General features: G+C 40.8%; 1 protein-coding gene across 1 annotated transcript; it reads left to right on the forward strand.

The window, feature by feature from the left end:
* Positions 1-7,423: 7,423 nt before the first annotated feature.
* Positions 7,424-16,897, forward strand: si:dkey-29d8.3 (uncharacterized protein LOC556220 homolog). The gene is made up of 7 exons (XM_063219091.1): positions 7,424-7,712; positions 7,832-7,976; positions 8,192-8,305; positions 8,511-8,655; positions 9,665-9,810; positions 11,560-11,699; positions 12,625-16,897. The coding sequence occupies exons 1-7, from the start codon at positions 7,613-7,615 to the stop codon at positions 12,708-12,710; spliced, it is 876 nt and encodes a 291-aa protein (XP_063075161.1). The 5' UTR covers positions 7,424-7,612; the 3' UTR covers positions 12,711-16,897.
* Positions 16,898-23,142: the final 6,245 nt, after the last annotated feature.

The following is a 23,142-nucleotide window of genomic DNA, read 5'->3' on the forward strand; positions in this document are numbered from 1 at the left end:
TTACTATCCAAATTATTCGAATTAGAAACACATAAACAGCGAGACTGGTCGTCTTAAAATTTCTACAGCGATAAATCACACTGTTGCATAGCCTGCTGTAGGCCTACATTAGTAGTACAACGTGAAATTTGTTGTTAGCTGTTTAAGCTTCTCAGTACTGCTCAGCATTGCGAATGTTACTGCCTAGGGCGTAGCACACAGCAAATGCAATGCGATGCAATGCAGGGAATATGACAAGACTTGCTGTTCGTAGTAATAACTTCAGATAAACATCACAGGTGGTAAAACTGTTGTGATTATCACCACCGAGACAGTTGATAGTTTACATATTTGTGGTGATTAACTTTATATTTTATTACTGGTACCAGCACAACTGACAGTATGGAGTCAGGTAAGACTCCATGTAGACCTGTGTAGCACATAGCCATCAGAGGACATAATTTCTGGCTGGCATACTTGATGTGTTCTGCTGTAATATTGTCCAGACCGCATGCAGTATTCTCTTTTAGCTTCACCATTGCTTCCTGGACTTCAGCAGGAGTTACAATAACATCATTATTAAACTCAACATTATCCACTATAAATAAGTCACTTTTTACACAGTTTAGCAGCTCAGAATAACGTTGACGCCATAATTGTGAGATCTCTTCAAGCCCACTCACACCATCTATATTGGAAGGGAGAGGGGTTTTGCTATTATTAATCTATTTAATTTCTTTCCAAAAGTCATTAACATTATTCTTTTATAACCACCTTTTCGATTAAATTGGTGGTTGATATTGTACATCATTAGTATAGTTGTCAAAGTCCATTGTTAATTACTTACCAACAGATCTAGGATGACTTCAGATGCACTGCTTGTCTGAACTTGCATGCTATTTATACTGTATGTGCAGGCCCGCCTCTGGGGTGAACCACAGTATGGTGTGGGTGATTGTGCATTGTGCACATCTTAACACTTAAAGGACAGAGGCCCGACACACTGCGACTTCTCTATTCTAAAGATTCGTTTTCGGTTTTCGTTTTCGTTCCTTGAACCGGTTCGGAGCCCTGACACACACACACACACACACACACACACACACACACACACACACACACGTGCACGCGCTAGAAACCTGCAACTTAATATCGTGTCCCCAATGTGCACACATCCTGCTTGCGCAGACACACACTCCCACACACACACACACACTGTAAAGCTGCGACTTAGTATTGTGTCCCCAAAGTGTATGCACTATTACACACACACACACACACACACACACACACACACACACACACACACACACACACACACACACACACACACACACACACACACACACACACACACACACACACACTCCATTTCACGTCAGTTTGAGGTGCTATTCCTGAGTGCTGCAGCAGTCAGCAGCAGTAGAGGACCTGCTTTTAGCTGTGTGTGACCTGCTGCTATTTTATACATAGACACACTGCAATTATTAAATGTTGCTCTATTTTAATTTAGATTTTAGATCTATCCAACAGATGTTACCCCACTCTGTAGCAAGTCTAATGAGATAGAAAGAGTACTCCATTGAACACAAGAGAATATCACACTATGACATACTGACACCACAAATAAGGGCCCTACCGTGGCTTACAGTTTTTCTCAATTGGTTTTGTACATTTCTCACAATAGAATAATCATTCTCAAAACGTTTTGTTCAATTGTAACTTCCTGGTGTTACTGTAGCTGTGCACATGATAAAATCAGTTTCTCATAGTTTTCAGCATACCTGTATAGCAAATGCTTTCGTCCACCATGCAATGGTTGTGTACAATTCTCAGCTTTTCTGTAGCCTACATTCTCAATTGCTTTGGTCATATCACTCAAAAAGCTTTCTCACTGAATACACAAAACTATCTCACCCCCCAAAACATTTAGGTCCTAGGTCATAGTATAAGTCTTGCCATGCAAAATTTTACCAAGCTGTCATAATGTGTTGTGCACTGTCTAATTTCCATTACATTTTTGTCTAGAAATATGATCTGAATTGGTAAATTGCTCAATAAACCCAAAATTCTATAAACCCAAAATTTATAGAAATGTCATCTCGGTTTCTAGAAATTAGCCAAACCAATCGAGAAAAACTGTACATAAAGTCAAATTTACAAAATTTCCCAATCTAAACAACATTTCGCTTCAGAAAAGATCCTCAAGAGTGTACTAGTCAATTGACAACATGAGAGATCGATTTGACTAGCTTGTCCGTACACTATGACACAATGACTAACCATTCTGCTGGCACTGACACATTCATTGACACAAAAACTTGGTTTTGAAAGACAAACTAGGGATTTTGAGCAAGAGACGCGGTTTTGCAGGTCATCCACGGTGTTTTGCCATTTGTTAAAGTTGTTTTGAGAATGAATATTATGTTTTGCAAATTGCGAGAGAGACTCGAGAAATGTACAAAACCAATTGAGAAATACTGTAATGTAAAGGCACTCGTCTGCTATGCGGCCTGCCTGCTCTCTGTCCCCTTCGCGTTGACATCATCAATACATCCCCCAATACGGCATTGTTCCCTGCCTTCTGAAGACCGCAGCCATCACGCCTGTCCTAAAAAAGCCAGAAGCTGCCTCTGAAGGTTTTAAAAATTACCTCCCCATCTCCAACTTGCCTTTTATTTTAAAGCTGCTTGAGCGCACAGTGGCCTTGCAGCTGCAAGAGCACCTAACATCCTGTGGCTTGTGGGAGGGGTTTCAGTCAGGTTTTAGGGCCAAACATAGCACCTCCGTTGGCGCCCCTAGAGTGCAGTACCACCTAGAAGGGTGAAGTCTTGTAATACCCTACATACAAACGTTTGTAGATCTGTATAAAAGACTAGATTATTCTATACAGATCTATGTTAAAACCTCTCTTGTGTGTTTGACTCAACGATGCGCACACATTCAGTGAGGACGTCGATTCTGTACGGGTCAATTATAGAAAACATTTCAATTCAAATTCCACATCCACTTGCACCTGACCTAACCATTTGTAGTCTACGTGACAATGACGTAAGTGCCACCCAAAAATGGTCTGGCCCACTCGAAACTGAAATTCTGGCGCCGTGGCTGCCTTGTCCGGTGCAGCAGCTTTTTCTGGGGGTGGACCCCCAGACCCCCGTCCAAAAATGCCCTAGGGCCCCCAACGATCCCCTTGCCTAGGCCCCCCAAAATCCTAGAAACGGGCCTGGAGCTAAGAAGGAAGAAGATAGCCAGCAGACAGCTAGAGCGGCTAAGCAGGAGGATCGGACTGCATGTGCATGCACAGGCCTTCACACCACACCACCAAAGACCACATCCTATCATACAAACAGAGTCCTCTTTTCAACAGTTAATAAACTACTCCAACCAGATAAGCACTTCCCACTTACCCCCACCACAGATCTCTGCTGTGAGATCCTAAACAGGAGCTGCTTCTGATTATTTTAAAAATTACCAGCCCATCTCCAACTTGCCTTTTCAAAGCTGAGCGCACAATGGCCTCGCAGCTGCAAGAGCACCTAAGATCCTGTGGTTTGTGGGAGGAGTTTCAGCCAGATTTTAGGGCCAAACATACAGTAGCACTGAAACTGATTTGGTCAAGGTGGTTAATGACCTACTCATTGCTGCAAGCTCTGGCTATTGTAGTATTATTTTATAACTTAACCTGACAGCTGCTTACGACACAGTCTGCCACTACAACACACTGCTCACATGACTTGAAACACTCCTGGGCATCACGGGCACTGCACTTTCCTGTTAGGTCATACATCACGGGTAGGGAACAGGTTACGGGGAACGGGTTATGTTCATTCAGTGCATTTCTACAAAGGCCCTGTGTTATGTCATAGTAATGTAGTATAGGCTATGGTTAACTTTTCAAGCATTTTTTGAAGTTGGTATACTGTATATATTTATGCCATTCTAAATAATGGATCAATCAATTTTAAGTGGGTATACTGAAGCCCCTAAAATTTAGAAGTGGGTATACTCCGTATACCTGCATTCTACGTAGACTAGCCTACACCACTGCCTACAGCGTTCCACAGGTGGAATGGCGTGCTATGATGTGAACTCAGTTCAGCTCATAAGGACTCATAGTGGCTTCCGACTCAAGTGCAGCGGTGTAGTCTACTTTTTTTAAAATGGGTATACTGTATATTCAAACATTTTTTGAAGTGGGTATACTATGTATATTTATGCTATTCTAAATAATGGATCAATCAATTTTAAGTGGGTATACTGAAGCCCCTGAAATTTAGAAGTGGGTATACTCCGTATACCTGCGTTCTACGTAGACTACACCACTGCTCAAGAGTCTACAACAATCACCTCCTCGTCCTTTAACCCAGTAAGATGTGACCCCTGCGACGAGAATTAACTGTTAACAGAAGCAATGATCAAGTCAAAATGTCATAGTGGTGTAGTACTACTGCATTGTACTGAAGTTTATTTCAGAGACTATGACAGTGTTCTTAGTGGAACAGCGTGCGTCTGCATATGACAAATGAGTTAACCGGTAATTGCAAATGAGAGGTGTCACAATTACAAACCATAATTCCTAAAGGTACTTTGACTAATCTTTTACCAAGATCTTTTAACAGATATTTGCAAATAATACAATATATTAAGTAAAATATGTTCATTTACAGTAGGTCTACAAATTAATAAAAAGCTCTGAATCTGGGTTAGACAACTTTATGTCAATACATTTTATGAGTTTTTCAACAGCATATAAACAAAAGATCAACCAAAAAGAGACAGAATGAGGATGCAGAACTTTTAAAAACTATTCAGGTATTTGCACATCATCATAAAGTTCGTCTTCGTCTGGGACTTCATGTTCTGAATGGATGTTTCTGTGCCTTGGCTTTGTCACTCTCTATACAATTTTGTCCAACTCTATTTGATGATGTGTTACAATGAATATCAGCACAATAACGACAAGCCACAGACCAAACAAGAGGTATCGGAATTGTGGACCAAAAATCCCTGTTAAATGAATATGAGAGACAAGTAGAAAAAGTAAATATCAGAGGTAAAGGACAAAAAATATTGTGTCTCATATAATGTTTTACTTCTGGTATTGCATTGTATTCACATTGTTCTTTCTTAATGCATTAAGAAAGTTACAATAATAAACCATGGTAAAAAAAACTGAAAATATAAACAATTAAGGTGGTTTATAAACAATTCATATGCTCTCATCACTTACATGGCACCTGTGGCAGGAGTCTTGCTCTGAATCTTTCTCCTAAAGTACAGGCAAGGTTATGAATGTGAAAACACAATATCTAAGAAACATTTTCAGCTTTTTGTATTGATAATTTTGAATTAGAAAAAGACCCCATTTTCTGAACAGTGCAAACATACTTGCAGACCAGTCTGATTCCATGTCTGTCCTGAAGCTGTGAACAAAAAACAAACTATGTTCTGAAAAGCTGGAAAAAAACTCTGGACACAACATGTGTTAAGAAAATATTTGAGGATGTTAAAACAATACCAGTTTCTTACGGTGTTGTTGAGATGACCTATGTAGAGAAGAATTCAATTAAATCTGAAGTTACACTTTTAGATGCCAACTGCAGTTTACAGAAAGGAACAGGAAGTCCAGACTTAAGTGTCCTCGTTTTTTGGTTTCCTGAGAAACCAGACTTGTCTATTAATGACGTATGTGTTATTGAATCTTAGGCTATACTACCCCATTTTAGCCTGGACACATATACACTGCATTCAATCTATTTAAATTTGAAAGTTTTTTTTAAATTATTAAACATGTGAGTATGTTCGAGCTGAATGAACACATTCTAATGCAAAATGAGGGTCTTAGCTTTTAAATGCAACTTATTCCATGTTTTTTATATGCTTCAGAGGCTGAGATATTTAGGAATTAATAGGTAGAGGGCACCCTTTCCCAAAAAGGCTTAGGCTACAATGGGTTAATAGACACGATTGGTCAGGCCATGAGAACTTTTGGACAGCCATGGCCTTATGGTTAGGGAGGTTGTCTTAAAATCAGAGGGTTACAGGTTTCAAATCCCACCCTCGCTTCTCCCTACACATCCATCCAGGCACCAAATCCCCCATTGCTCTAGGGACTGTAACCAATATCCTGCTGATACCTAGCTTATGGTTTCCATTTCTAGGAAGGCCATGATTCTAAGAAAGGTCATTCTACAACAGCCAATTCTTCGGCATGATTACTCTGTGGATTCACATGTAGTTTGTGGTTGCTGTTGGCGCTGTAGCTCAAAAAAAATGGTGATAACTGATGCACCTTGATAGTGTTGACAGTATGCCGCTTTCTTCACATGGCCAGGGAAATACGCCATAGGCTGGCATTGTCAAATACATACAGACTGTAATGTAAATGGGTGAGTTAAGACTACACTGTAAGGGCATGAGAAGCTGACAACTAAAAACAATAAAAAGAGGCAAATAAAGGGTTAGGCCTATGCAGCTGGAGGGAGCGTACCTATGTTCCCTAGGTCCTATGTTCCCCTGTCTTTGTATGGGACCGGGGAATTTAGGACCCTTTTTCCAAAAAAGGGTTCTATGTTCCCCGCATTGTATGTTTCCGAGTTTTCAAATTGTACCCTTCCCAAAACCACACCTAAACCTAACCCGTCAGAAATGCAATGTTTCTGAGTTGTAAAATTGTGGCCTGACCAAAACCATCCCTAAACCTAACCTGTCAGAGGTGCAACAACAACCTGCGCTTTGTCATGTGGCAGCAGTCTTGGAAGCAGCGGGGAACATAGAACACGGTCCTCCGGTTGCGGGAAACATAGGACCCGGGGAACGTATGACCAGCTGGATTGGCCCACTATGTCTTTCATCAAGTTAGGCTATTTCATTTAGGTATGACCTACGCGGTTTTAAGATTAGGAAGCAGGTCACCAGACCTCAGAGCTATTTTATTCAGGGTGGGATTACTCAGTGGTCGGAAGGATTTACTCTAAAAAGAAAGTTGAATCGAATTTGCCTTCTATGCCTCACTCTGAGAAAAATCCAGTAGGTGGCGACACAGTATTTTCACATGTTTATTAGATGAGGCCAAATTATTACGGTGCGCCTTTACGCACGGCACAATACGTCAAAACTGCCAATTCCACCTCGGAATGAAGAGGACTTTTGCAATTGAAAAAAGGCATTCATTATCCTTTTAAAAATGATTGGCCTGCACAATGTTGACATCATTTTATTTAATTTTGACGACATTATTGCAAAAACCACTAATGGATTAAAATAGGCTACAATACAATAAAATGTAATTGAAGTGTGCAAGTAAAGCGCAGATCAAGTAAATGATGACTAATTGGTTAAAAGCTACCGTATATGTATATTTTTAAAGGCACGTTTTATCCTGAGATTATGGTAGGCGTGGAAAAAACTTTTCAAAACAGGAAGTTGCTCTATCCTAATTTGCGTAACATGTTGTCATGTGCGAGAGCGATTAAGCCTGTCCGTAAAATGAAGATTTAAGATTTAAAAAAAACCCAACAACAACAACAAGAAGTAGAATTGTGAGCAACTTGGTTTCGCAAAGATTGCGTTTTAGTCGGTAACTTAGGGTTGGCCTTTTCTGTGCAATCAAATTTTGACTTGTTTTACAATGGGAGACCACAGCCCACCTCGTTTGTTGTTAATACTTCTATTCGTTATAGTTTATGCTATTGCTTTGGCCATTAACGCTCTGGCAGGGTCTGGGAAAGGTAGGAGTTTACTCGTTATTATATCCCATAACACCACGGATTTTTTACCACAATGTTTGATTACGTTACTTTAAATTTTTAATTGTTTCGCTGTTCCGACGCATGTTTGTTGTCCACAGGTCCATTCCTGCATAACACAGGGAATGTGTCTGGTAAATATGAGACCGAAATCACCCCAGCGGGATGGGCTTTCTCCATTTGGGGAATCATATACACTTGGCTCTTGATCATGGTTGTGTATGTCCTCACATGGCTTTGCAGAAGGTGGGAACCCCTCATACGCCAGCCTACCACATACCACTACTCATAACAAGCCAACAGCGCATCTAGACTAGCCTGGGAACTCCCATACTGCCTTTAGTTCTACACAATCGTTTCGATCTAATCTCACTTGTGATTAGGTCTGGTGTTAACCAGGCAACATCCAGACCTTGTAGGCCTACTAATGACTCAGTTCTTGTCCAATTTTACCATTTCAGAACTCCCAGTGGCTGGATGTACTGCAGCCCAGCTCTCCTTCCCGCTGGATTCTTCCTCGCCTGGATCTGTAACATGGTTCTCAACATGACCTGGCTTGTCCTATGGGACAGAGAGTAAATTGCTACTTAATTGTCTTATGAAGCGTCTGAGATCATCTGTTCTATGGATTTAAAAAAGACCATAATTGCACACCATTTGTATTATTTGCTCCTCTGTGATATTGATGTGTGTTTTTTTTAACACACATCAGTGATTTTCTTGATATTTATGATTTGTGTGCAGTGAGTAATAGCTACTTATCCGTCTTATTGCTCACAGGCAGATTATATCTGGTCTGATAGTCTTGGCACTCACTGCCTTCTCCAACTACCTGCTCATCTTCTTCTCCTGCCGAGGCCTCAGTGAACACGGCACCTGGCTGCAGCAGCACTACCCCAGAGACCTGTGGTGCATCAGGATACTAGTATGTCAACTGCCATGCTCTTAAAGGGAAACTGTGTGAGATTTTTAGTTGTTTATTTCCAGAATTCACGCTACCCATTCACTAATGTTACCTTTTTCATGAATACTTACCACCAGCATCAAATTCTAAGTATTCATTATGACTGGAAAAATTGCACTTTTCATACATGACAAGGGGGATCTTCTCCATGATCCGCCATTTTGAATTTCCAAAAATAGCCATTTTTATCTGCAAAAATGACTGTACTTGGACCATACTAGAAAATATTTGTTTATTACTTAGTAAACTTTCATGTAAAGATCAAATTTGGCAATAGGCAGCCCAGTTTCAATGAGCAGCATAGTTGCAGTACCTTTTTTTTACCATTTCTTGCACAGTGTCCCTTTAAATGGTGATGAAATTCAGGTGCTTCAATGGAGCCGTCAGGCCATAAAGAGTGAAAACTCTTTGAGATAACCATTAAAGCAGAGAAAATAATAACAATGTCCATGACACGAATGCCCCTGTTTTTTAATCATGCCCTTTCAGACGACACGCCCCTCATCATGATTAACAAATATTAGCGGGAGCTGTGGTGTCGTCACATATTTTATTTTTGTTTTCTCACTTTACTTGACTTTACTTTGTCCAGCATCTAGTAGGCTACATTTATGGATGCACTAACATGTTCTAACCAGAATGCGTCAAACTGGCAAAGTGCGCATGCACGCTGCATAGCAAAAGCATCACTGCTCCATCAAAAACGAGACAATTGTAAAGAAACATCACTGGGCATGTAACATTTTAGAATACACAGGTGGACCATGTACACCACAAGGGGTCCCTTAATCTAACACCATGCATTTCTAACTCATGGTGCGTAGTCAATGAAAAAGAACATTCATTTGTTTTCTATTTTTATTACACTTAAGTTGCCCATCTTTCCTATCTCTTTGAGCAAGGGGTGCTTGCCATTTGTTAATATTCGGCGGTGATCTGTCTTATGATTACACTGTGTGTGTTCTCACAGGTCCAGAATGGCATTGCCATATACACCACATGGACCACTATAGCTACTCTCATCAATCTCACCATAGTGATGGATCTATCTGGGGTTTCAAAGACAAATGCTGCTACAGTCTCCCTCTGCTTTCTCCTGATTGAGGTCCTTTTGTGGTAAGTATTTTCCATTTTAAATTGCCTATTTAAAATGAGAACGATTCTAGAAACATATTGTATACAGTGCCCTCCATAATTATTGGCACCCCTGGTTGAGATGTGTTTTTTAGCTTCCAATTATTTTATTTTTTTCTAAATAATATGGGACCTTAATGGAAAAAAAGAGAAAAATCCAACCTTCAATACAAGTGCATTTATTCAGTGGGGAAAAAATCCCACATAAAGAAATAATTATTTGACATCAAATAATGTGTGTCACAATTATTAGCACCCCTGGTGTTAATATTTTGTACAACCCCCTTTTGCCAACAAAACAGCACCTAATCTTCTCCTATAATGTTTCACAAGATGGGAAAAGACAGAAAGAGGGATCTTCAGCCATTCCTCTTTGCAGAATCTCTCTAAATCATCCAGAGACCTGGGTCCTCTCCTCTGTACTCTCCTCTTCAGCTCACCCCACAGGTTCTCAATGGGGTTGAGGTCAGGGGACTGAGATGGCCATGGGAGGAGCTTGATTTTGTGTCTGGTGAACCATTTCTGTGTAGATTTGGCCATATGTTTAGGGTCATTGTCTTGCTGAAAGACCCAGTGACGACCCAGCTTCAGCTTTCGGGCAGAGGGCAACAGATTTTGATTTAAAATGTCCTGGTATTTCAAAGCATTCATGATGCCATGCACCCTAACAAGGTTCCCAGGGCCTTTGGAAGCGAAACAGCCCCACAGCATCACTGACCCACCCCCATACTTCACAGTGGGTATGAGGTGCTTTTCAGCATGCGCATCTTTCGTGGTACGCCAGACCCACTTAGAGTGTTTGTTGCCAAAAAGCTCAATCTTGGTCTCATCTGACCAAAGCACACGGTCCCAGTTGAAGCCCCAATACCGCTTGGCGAACTCCAGACGCTTGCGTTTATGATTGTGAGTGAGGAAAGGTTTTCTCCGTGCATGCCTCCCAAACAGCTTGTTGGCGTGTAGACAGCGCCTGATGGTTGATTTGGAGACTTTGTGACCCCAGGTTGCTACCATTTGTTGTAATTCTGTAACAGTGAGCTTTGGAGATCTTTTGATTTCTCTTACCATCCTCCTCACTGTGCGTGGTGGCAAAATAAACTTTGGTCCTCGTCCAGGCTTGTTTACCACTGTTCCAGTTGTTTTGAACTTCTTAATTATTCCTCTCACAGTGGATATGGGCAGCTGCAGTTGAGTGGCAATCTTCTTGTAGCCTCTGCCTGACCTGTGAAGGTCGACGCACATCTGCCTCACTTGTATGCTGTGTTCCTTTGTCTTTCCCATGTTTAAGAGTGGATAAGAGAAATGGCCTCGGTGTCACGTCATATTTATACCCCAGGGAAACAGGAAGTGATGAATTACTAATTAAATGTTCCTACATACTCTGGTAAACTTTGTAAACTACTGTAGAAATGACAGAAATGCTTCAATTATATTTATTTCCTGGGAATTGTTAAGGGTGCCAATAATTGTGGAACAGGTGATTTAATGAAAAAAAAATATTTTTTAGTCAGGGATTTTTTTATTTTCTTACAATTCATTTGAGTTGAAGGCTACATTTTCCTACAATTTTCAGTGTGACAGTATTCTTCTGCAATAAACACTGAATTTATTTTAAGGCTTTTAACACATCTCAACCAGGGGTGCCAATAATTATGGAGGGCACTGTATTTGCTTGATGGTGTTGTGCCAATTACATTGATTTTTTGATTGATTGAATCCTTTTTTTGGCTGCAGGTTTGTCCTGGAGAACTTTGTGATTGACAGGCATGTGCGACACATCCTCACCATTTATCCAGTGGTGATTTGGGCTCTAGCTGCTAATGTGTACAGACACTTTGACCCCGAGGAACCCGGACGGAATGCTAAGTTTACAGGTGAGTGCAATCAGGGGAAGTGAAGTTGCCCTGTCTGGATTGGTATCTGGGCCTCCTTGGTGCCAAACGTGTGAACGGGGCATTGCCCCAAAGAGCCAGGCTTGTTAGTGTGACAGTCAGAGCACACCCAAAACCCCTAGTCATGGCCACTTCATCACAGTGAGCTATTAAAGTTTGCACATCCTCAGGTTGGACAACAGTGCACCTAACATTACAGCAACAACAGCAACACACTCATTCATTGCAGCTGCAGAGTATCAAATATGTACACTAACATATTTCCCTGAATGAAATACTTCAAACAATATATGAAGTGTTGTACACTTTTCCACCCTCATGTTCTCAGCCTTCCTGCTATCCTTTCACAGCCTGCATTCACCCTCTGACTGGCTATCAGGACTCCTTTCACTCTAATCTGGGCCTTTCTTTAAAACGCAACGCCCTCATCTCCATAACTGTTTCCCCTTACAATGTGCCCACTGTTGGGGACATTCACACTTCCTTACATCTTCACCAGAGGCCATAGTTTTCTTTTTCGTGTTTTTGTTTTCCACTGAACTTGTCAAATTTGTTTAGATATGTGATTTATTTATGTTGCAATAATTCGTCTTAAAAAGTACATCCATACTTTGTCACAAATATTCACAAATGTAACTTTAACAAAATAATAATAGTAATAATAGCGATATTACTCCTGGCACTTGTTAAGTTTCACGAATTGCATCACCCAATGGGCTGTGTATAAGCTAAGTATGGATTTAATGTGTTTTTAAGGGTAATGCACTAAAAAATGATGTATAAATTATCCAGCTGCTATGGTGGCAGTAGGGCATAATAGTACTATCAATATGCTTACCACAAAGACACAGCAGACATGTATACTGCTGAAATACAGCCAGTCATTCTTTTCACTCTCATTTCACAGTTGTCCTCCTGGTGTTGTCCTGTGTGCTGTTTGCATTTCGAGTCGGACTGGTCATATGGAAAAGAAGGAAGAATCCTCTGATATAGTGTGGTGTGGAGTTGATTATTAATTAGTATATATTATACCAGGGCTGTAACGATACACTCAACTCACAATTCGGTTCGTATCACGATTTTTTATTTTTGCCTATGGTGCGATACACCCCACAATTTCACATTTGCTAACATTATAAAATAAAATTATGAATAAAAACTATGATCGTTTATAGGTAGAGTGGTTTACAAGAGGCTAGTAATATTTTTTAAGTTTAAATATAATAATGATGATGATTTTAAGCTATCATCTATCATCATCTTTTCATATCATGTGATTGGTCTGATGGGTAACAAAACTTTGAAAGGGCGTATCATAGGGCAGTCATGGATAAGCGATTAGTGCGTCAGACTTGTTGCCGGTGGTTGCTGGTGCGCCTCCCGACCCGCCAGGTTGGTGGGGGGAGTAATTAACCAGTGCTCTCCCCCATCCTCCTCCATGACTGAGGTACCCTGAGCATGGTACCGTCTCGCCGCACTGCTCCCTTGGGGCTCCCTTGCAGTTTCGTTGTGTGCAGTGAACACTTGTGTGCTGTGGAGTGCTATGTTGGAGATTCGCAGGTGGGCTTTCACTTTCACGATACTGCCTCCTTGTATAGCGATACAGTACCGTGACTCTGTGTATCACGATTTCTCAGTTCGATACAATATCGTTACAGCCCTAGTATATAGTATGGAGTATTATTAAAGTGGGTGAGGCTTTTTTTTATTCAGGATCATTCCTTTACACTAATTATATTGTGGATGCACTAGTTGGAAGACATTTCCAGGGTTACAGGTAGGGTTGGCTGTCAAAGAGCATCTAAGATTAACTAAAAAAGTACAGTCTGTCTATGATGGCTGATGATCTTGATGGTTCAAACATGCTTTGGTTAACCCAACGCATGGGTTAAAAGGGCACCAGTGGCAACTTTTGTGTAACCCAGCCATGTAACCAAATAGTGTGAAACCTATTTTGCCAGGCTTCCTATGGTATACTCTGTGGAGTAGCTTGTGCACACATATCAGAAACACATACCGTACAGTAGAAACATGCTATACATTACCAAATGTTCCATACAGTATTTTATAATCTCACAAAAACTCTATATTTGTTACTAACGTACACGTATACTGTACGCACTGACACCACTGTTACAATACAAAACCGTACAATAGAAACGTGCTATACATTTGTTACCAAATGTTCCATATACAGTTTTTTTTAAATCTCACAAAAACTCTATATTTTGTTACTGACACAGACGTATACGCACTGACACCATTGTTACAACACAAAACCTGAGACAGTTGACTGTTTCTCTTGCTTTGAAATACCTTGGTATTAAAATGTATATTCTGTCACTATTATTATTATCATCATTATTGAAACACTTAATAAATAATATGCACAGCAGGGTTGTGTCTGTAAAAACTAATTTTGTATGAGGTTTTTGGCAGGCTGACTAGATCTGGGAAAGATGGGAGCAGAATGCTGTGATGAGTTGTAGGGATGCACTGATACCTGCCTCTTACGATACTTGCTCATTATACTCATACTCGTCAAGCACATGCCGATACCAGGCAACGATACTGTTATTACACGAAACATCGCAACATCTCATCATGTGCCATTGACTTGAAGCAGCATGGGGAAAAATATCTGCCTCATACATTTACTAACATTTAAATTTACAATGGAAATGGACAATAAAACAAATATCACAGGGGGGAAAAACAAGGCTGTGCACTTATTTTCATGGTATGTTGGGGATGCTGACCCCTGAGGAAGATCAGTAGACTGAAAGCTTGGCTTATTAAAAAGAACACAAAGAGGATTTCAGTGTGCAGACATTTTTCTTTCTATCGTATGTTGGGGGTAAAATTACCGGTATCGGTAATGACAAGTACTGACATTAATTTACTCATACTCGTATTGGCTTTCAAAAAAAGTGGTATCGTGTATCTGTAATGAGTTGCCTTTCCTGTGCAGTGAGAAGTGGGAGGTAGGTTTCCACTGCATAGCGCAGGTCAGGTCAGTCTGGCTATTCCCCTGCCGTACCCATGATCCATACCCTCAGCACATGCCACAGCTGTGATGGATGACTTGTCATCCACCATGAAACTTGTTGGGGAAATAATTCGTCTCAGCTCAGCGCAAGTGTCAGGGTTTTTCACCTCGGCAGTCGTAAATGAGCTACTGTGTGCACAGGCAGGGAGTCGTCTGCCATAATCAGGGGCCTTTCATCACAGCCACGGACCATGCTGTGGAGTTCAGAAAAAATATATGGGTGTAAGCCCGACACTTCATGCATGGCACACAAAGTTTAATAGCATGACGTTTCGGACATGGTTATCTTCTGTTAGGCCCAGCACCTTTGTTACTGATGTGCGCGCATTCTCTGCCTTTTTGGATAAATGTTAGACTTCTCCATTTCATATGTGGTAATGTAGCACAATAGATGCATCATGCTGTGTTTTTATTATTGGTAAATTTTATTATTATTATTATTATTATTACATGATTATTGATACATTACAATCACAATTACACAATATTTTCTTCAAAAAGGGGCATTTTTGTTAGCCTGGGCGAGAGCGACTGTTGACTCCGCCAAACAGTCTGGCAAAAGCCAAGAGGAATCAGTCTCCGTGGAGGGTGGCAGATGGTCTGATCTTACGCTGCCATTTAATTCATTGGCGTTCCGAATTCAAATTAAAACCCATATTTTGCTTTATTAGCATGCCTGTTACGATATAGCGTTGCAAAAGCATACAAATAACAAAAGGAAAGTGTGAATAAAGTTACCTTAACCAATCGGTAACGGGCTTTGCGGGTCACCACTCTCAACTGTTTGCTCATTGGCTAAACGCTGAGAGAACGAGCTGGAGGCTTTTGCCAGACGATGTGCGGAGTAGTGTTGCACCGATACCATTTTTTGGGCCCGATACCGATACCCGATACCTGGCAGTGCAGTATCGATACCGATACCATACCGATACTGTATAGGTCTACATAACTGACGAAGACCGCCTGAGGTCGAAACGTTGTGTTCAAATAAAGCGGTGAGCAGTAACAGTGTGCGGATTTCCTTTCTTCCTTTACGCACGTTTGTTTGATCCAGCACCTGTGTTACTGGATGTGCGCGCATCACCTACACTTCTTTAGGATGGGATTTAAACATGGACGCCTCTTATCCCTAATCGAAATCAAGTCAAGTCGGTTTTATTGTCAATTTCTTTACATGCGTTGGTCATACAAAAGAATTGAAATCACGTTTCTTACTTTCCCATGCAGACAGACATAGACTCTAGACTCTAGGTGTGGACATAGATAAATCATAGGACATAAATCTCCAATCATTATGCCATAGCTGCCTTTGAGTACGTTTTTTTTTTTTTTTTTCAAACCGTAGCTTCATGAAGTTTGTGAAATGATGAAATGGATGAAGGGATTTCCTACATGAAACGTACTGTAAGCCCTTGGTCTCCAAATCCGGCCTGGGCTTGCCAAGCATTTGGCCCACCATGAGGTCAGAAGAAATGAAAACATAAATGTGTGTGATTTTCAATCACTAAAACTTAAGTGGGTCATATCTCTTCAAAGCATTCACAGAGAGTTAGATCTTGTGCTGACAGTCTCATAACAGACATTGACAAGAAGGGAAAGCGGAAAAATGAAAATCTGCTCTCTCTCCAGACATCTAACTTGTTTCTCATTGGGTTGGGGTGGTGGTATGGCATGCAGCCTCACTTGCTCAACATAATTTGGCCCTTGGACAAAAATAATCGTGGACCACTGCTGTAAGCTATATGTAGGTTACTAAGGAAGTTTAAGTACTCCACAGCAGCGTGTGGCTTAGCCTATATACGAGAGGAAGTTTGATCAGATCTCAAAAAGCAACCAGCAGCTTCTTGTTTTCTTCTTGTGAAAAAAGCCTACACTTCTCTGATAGACAATCTTAAACACATTGTTAACACATTTTTGCGTCTAGTGACCTGGACTATTAAAAATCAGTTCTCCAGCAATAAAAACACACTGGTCTCAAACCCAGATTTAAATGGAGTATTCGATAATAGTGCAATTCGGCATCAAACCAACTGAGTTTGGAAGCTAGGGAGTGAGATGCAACATGCTGTGTCATTGATAAATTGCCATCATAATTATTGTTTATTCTCATATAGATACTACACATTTGTACGCTTAAAGGAACAGACCACCCTTTTTTGATTTTCACATATTTGCAGTATTTCCCAACATTATTCATGAATGTGCTTATCATTTTCGTCTCAGTGTTTCCAGTACTTCGATTTATTGGATCAGAATTATTAGCATAGCTTAGCATAATCACTGGAAGTAACTGGTATCTTTAGCATCAAGCCACAAGTGGTCACTGGACGGAATTAAATTGCCGTTTTACACTCTGGTGAATTTTACATTAAATTTAAAATGGTTTATAAGTACAGTTGATTATGTTTTATTTTGTACCATAGACTTGCATTGCTATGCCTAATGTGGCTATACTGTTAAACGGGGCAATGCAAACACATAGACGAAAATTATATGCACATTCATAAATAATGCTTGGAAATACTGCAAATATGTGAAAATCAAAAAAGGGTGGTCTGTTCCTTTAAGTCAACAACCATCTGAACGCAAACACTTACTATGAAGGACCATAAAGGACTTAATCTATTAGGTCCAGAATAGATGAGAACTGTATATCACTCTGCAAACACGGCGGTCTGTTTATGCCTGTGTGAACAAACGGTTTCTATGGGATACCAGGAATAGCGATGTTAAAGCCAATCTGGAAAAGACGACTGTAGAAGAGATCCTATGATTTCAGGCTCCTAGAAAGACCCATAGATTGTACAAACAATTACAAGTTCAAATTGATTCACTGAACAGACAAACTGTAGAACTACATGATGATATAATAATTATACTGTATGTGTGATGGGGGCACAGGCTCTGGAAAGAGAGATCCGCCCTGGCAACAAGCGGGCAGGGGCGAAGCCTACCACCGACACGGGCCGGCAGGTGGCTGAGACATTGTGGTGTGTTTGCCAGCAGGTGTATGCTGCCCTCTGTGGCATAGCAGGCATAAATAAAGTAAGACATGACATATAGGTGTAGCATGTTATTTCTCAAAGAAGTAGAGCAAAGACTATATCTTGTATCTTGTAGCTACACTTGCTGGCACTTTCGTTTCCTCTGCAAGGCCTGAAATCATTATGATCTTTCCTGTATTATCAGCTGAAATATCCTGTTCAGCTCGTGTGCAGAACATATAATGGAGGGGCTGGGGCAGTATCTTGGAGTATGATGTGATTCCACTTAATGTATGCATTAGCTATCTTTCATGAAACATTCTTCAATTCCTCAAGGGGATCTCCTCAGTACTCCATAGCCATAACCTTAAGTGTCTCTCAAACACAGCTAATTCATGCCCATCACTGATCCAAATCTGCTCTTTTGCTGAGCACAGTAATGCAATAATGCAATTTTGGAACTTAATTAAATACCCTAATGTTTCAATGATAAATGGTCTCTCTTCCAGTATATCACCTCTGGATATACCTTTTTTCAGTTTCTCCGACCTAGGAGAAAAGGGAGGGTGTTTCCAACTGTGACGTTTTGATTTACAGAAGGAATATCCCAGCTGCCTTCCCTTTGCATGTGATAACCAGACTGCGGCATTCCAATCAGACATAAGTGAAAGCTTTTAATATTGTTCAGCAGACACATTGCCAGAGGTCAGGGTTCATCGAAGATAAAATCTTTGCAATAAAAATGTGCCCTATGCAACCCACTTATCTGATGAAGGTCAGCATCTACTGTATGCGTTTGATAATCACAATGTCAAATGCAGCCCTGCACATTTTATGCCCGAGGAAGAAACACTCATTTGGGCTTGTCCTACCTTCACCCCAAACATATGTGTGCAGTGAGCCCACCACACAATATTATAATGACTATTTGGAAGGAAGAACAAAAAGGGCAAAGCTAAGTTATAATGACAGGATGACATTTCCTATTGAGCATTGAGCAAGCAGTTTCAAAAATGTGGTATGTTTTGTGTGTTTTGCAAAGAAGACATTGCCTCATTTGCAACTCGTATCTTGCATATTTTTCCATTTCTTATCGCCCTTAACAGTTATCCATTTCTCTGAGGCAAGACAGATTAATACCTCAGTGTTGCAAGTGCTTGCTTTCGGCGTCGTGTTTATTTTTGTGCACTAAATATTACCACTCTTGCGTGCATTCAGAATAATCAAAACATTTGGGATGCAAATTCTTTGCAATGCATTCAAAATGCATGCCAGCATTTGTCACCAACATGACTGTAATGGCAGTGCTAATGGCACAGCTGTAATTGTCTTTCAGGGTAGTGCCCAGAGAGAGTAGTAGTCCATGGGCCGGAGCAGAAGTTGGTATCACCTGGGTGGCAAAGTCTATCAATGTTTTTTGTAATCCTCCATGCCTGAGGGACATTATTTGGTATGATAGCCCTCTGGAAGTGGTAGCTTTCTTATATTTTTACTAGTGGTGGGCCGTTATCGACGTTAACGTGCTGCGATAATGTGAGACTATTGTCGCGCGATAAAGAAAATATCGCACGTTAATCTATTCTCAAAATATAGGTTTGGAGTTTGGGTATGCACGTCACCCTAGCGTTTAATTGACAGACGCTTTCAGACTGCGCTCCAGTCGTTTCTCATCTCCACCTGTTGCTTCAGCAAACTTACTAAATATGAAGTGTTTACATGCTGTAAACATTAATCCCTCTGCCGTGGTAGGTGTTGTTTGAGTGCTTTTTCATAAGTGGTAGACTAAAAAGACGTTATTGTTTGAGGTGAAGCATAGAGAGACATTATTGTGTATGAGTAGGTTACCAGCCCGACATAGCCTACATTTCCTCACGAATTGCATGGGACACATAGCCTAAACATCTTCCAGAAATCTTGCCTGTGCCATAATTGTAAAACATTCCGTGTGATATGCATTTTGAAGATTGTCAAACTGAAAATTGTAATATCTACTCTCACTGAATGTTTGTGTTGCAATCGCGCACATTTGCGACTCAGTGAGATATTCTCATGTCAAACGGTAGCCTACCTAATAGCCTAATCCTCGCGGTTGTCGCGCTTATTTTTTTTTTGCAAACTGAATTCATTTCGAGTTGTAACTCCTCTGGTGTTCTAACTGAGAAGAGCTGTCAGGTTTAGGCCAAATCGCCGTGTGCCAGTGCTGTAGGATCTAGATAGCCAGTAGCCTGGCTCTGCTGAGGGCTGCTGTGCTACTGCCTACTGCGCGCAGAGCTACTCTCTCTCTTAAAGGAGCCGCTGCTCTTTTTACCATCAGTGGCAGATTCTCTCTCTATCTCTCTATCTCTCTATCTCTCTCCATTAGAAATGCTGAATTGTTGAGGTAATTTTGTTTAAATAGCCTAAATGTTTGATAGATTTATCTGTATTTGCCTCTACAACTTATAGCTGTTAATTTTGAAATTTCAGTATCTTATAACTGTAAATGCTTCCTAACATATTGGACACCCATTACACATATTGCAGTGTTTTTTTTTTTACATCACCAAGTATCAACATGACCATTTTTTGAAGATGAGATGCATTTTGGAAAAAAAAGAGGAGCTCTGGTCTAATGCGCCATCTGTTTTAAGAATCCCCAAGGTTTTTTTCGGCATTATTTCGCTAGCGTGCCTATTCTGAATGAGCCATTTTGATATAGATTAATCTAGATTAATCTAGATTAATTTCATAATTACAGTGAGATTAATCTAGATTAAAAAAATTAATCTATGCCCACCCCTAATTTTTACTCACTTTTATAATGACACCCTGTGCATTTCGCAATACATGCCTATATATGGATGTAGGCGTATGCAAGTGTCTGTGATGATGGGATATATTTTTATTGATGTTACATCACATGTAGACACCTTAGGGATTTAAAAACCTGTATATTTTTCAAATCCCTAAGGTGTCTACATGTGATGTAACATCAATAAAAACATATACCATCATCACAGACACTTGCATACGCCTACATCCATATACAGGCATGTATTGCGAAATGCACTGGGTGTCATTATAAAAGTGAGTAAAAATATAAGAAAGCTGCCACTTCCAGAGGGCTATCATACCAAATAATGTCCCTCAGGCATGGAGGATTACAAAAAACATTGATAGACTTTGCCACCCCAGGTGATACCAATATGTGAAAATTTGGCCTCTGGCTCACAGCCTATAGAGAGAGAGAGGTTCCATTGGCCCATTGTTTCCGGGTTCTATTATTGCAATGGGGAGGGGAGGGGGGAAATCCCCCTTTAGGCAGACCTAGGCAGACCTAAGGACTGTTCTATTCATTCTAGGAGCATTATGACACGCCCCTTTAGGCAGACTAGAACCTGGTCACATTAGGTGCCCATAGAAACCTATTATGTTGGCATATCTCTATATACTTAAAGAATCTCTGGTAGTGCCCCTTTGTCTCTCCGTATGAGCCCTCATGCAGCTCTTCCTGTGCTGGGGCTCCCTGTTACAGATGATCTGCTTGATGCGTCTGTTGTAGAGCATGACACGGGAGTGGATTTTCACTCCCATCCCATCCCGGTCCCAGAAAAAAAAACCCATCTCGGACTGCAGTAAAAGAAACAAGTCCTATCCCGTCCACTCCTGAAAAGAATGTTTCCCAATCCTGCCCACTCCCACTCAAAATCATTCCCACTCCCGTTTCGTCAAGAACACGAGCCTTTTTTAAATGAAAAAAATCATCATCTATTTTTGGCATTCCCGCTTCCGCTCATTTTTATTCCTGCTCTTGCCCACTCCGAGTCATCTTTATTCCCGTTCCTACCCGCTCCTGATCATCTTTAAAATTTTGACTCACATCCCGCGGGAATCCTACGGGACCCACAGGAATTCCTGAAAAATGTCATCCTCTAGTCTGTTGCATAATGCTGACATACACACACCATTCAGGGGGTGGGAGTGGAGGTGGGGTTTGGAGGGGTATGTCCTCTCTGAGATCAGTAACTTTGTTCCTCTATCCTCGTCTTGTTGGAAGTGATGACTTATGGCTCGTAACTGGGCCTTCGGAGCTGTTAAACCATATTTTATTAGCTGGATCCCACTCTCCAGTCCGCACTGACACTTGGAAGACCCTGATCAAACACAGGCTCTCAATCTTGTATGACACAGGAATCTCCAACACCGTAATCCCGCCATGAAACACGAGCAACAGCAAAGCCCGGGGCCGTGACTCATAAACTGGTTCCAGATACAAACATTACATCTGAGTTAATATACTGTAGGGGCCATGCCGCTCCTCGCTATGCATGCAGCCCTTTGGCATAGATGACTCAAGCATTGTGTTCTCGTCCAGTGTATTTGGTTAATGATTAGGGAGCAGAAACACTGGGTGTGTGTCATCATATTGACAGATGTGTGTTTGATAGAGTATCATACGAAGGGAGAAGCAGCTCAAAGGCAGTGCGCCCTGGGAAATGCCCTGCTGTGAATCTTTAGAGGTTTAGAAAAAAAAATCATATTGATGAACTGATGAACTGGCTTGTAGACCACACTTGATAAGGGGAAGCCCTGGTGAAGATTGTTGTGACAACCAACCAACCAATCAAGACTTGTGTTTCTGGTATTGCTAAACTGCCTCTTGATTTTTTTTAAAAGATTCTCTTTCATTTTATGGACATCAGTTTGACAGCTCAAAATATGACTTATTCATCAGCTATACCCACTGACGTATAGTCACTGCAAGTTACATAGTGTTCACCTCACTGCCTTACAGCGAATTCCCTACCACAGCAGAGAATGTGCATTTACAACTTGCAGCCATTTGGAATATGGGTGCAGTATAGTTATATATATAGCAGACATGCACCGAAGCACGACTACGCAGTGTGGTCATGTAGGCTATTAAAAGACGTAGAGTAGACGTGCAACACTTAGTCCATTCAGACTAAAGTACGATTGTTTACTTGCTTTGGTCCGAACCAAATGTTTTCATTGTTCAAATGTTGCTATTATTATTCATTTTGGTGCAGTTCGCTTTCACATTGTGCATTTTAGTAAGTGCATGAAAATCTGTCCACAAAGCTATGTGCCCAGAGAATGTTTAGCCATTGGTCAGAAATGAAGCACGCACAAAATGCTATTAGCGAAGTCCAAAAGTTTGCAGTACAATTAATTTTCTATTGTACAAGACAAGAAAGGGCAAGGCAGCTACGGAGATAGCGCTCAAATCAACATGGTGCAGATAGACAACGTGAGGGGGGAAACCTTGTACATAAAATATATTCAGGGCTGATAGTATTCAGGCTCCATGCCTGATTTCAGGCTTGACAGAGTTTGCAAAAATAAAAACATTGATAATAATTAACCATTAGGTTATTCTTATCTCAGAAAT

Source organism: Engraulis encrasicolus, chromosome 16, assembly GCF_034702125.1.
Source record: "Engraulis encrasicolus isolate BLACKSEA-1 chromosome 16, IST_EnEncr_1.0, whole genome shotgun sequence".
Classification (NCBI taxonomy): Eukaryota; Metazoa; Chordata; class Actinopteri; order Clupeiformes; family Engraulidae; genus Engraulis; species Engraulis encrasicolus.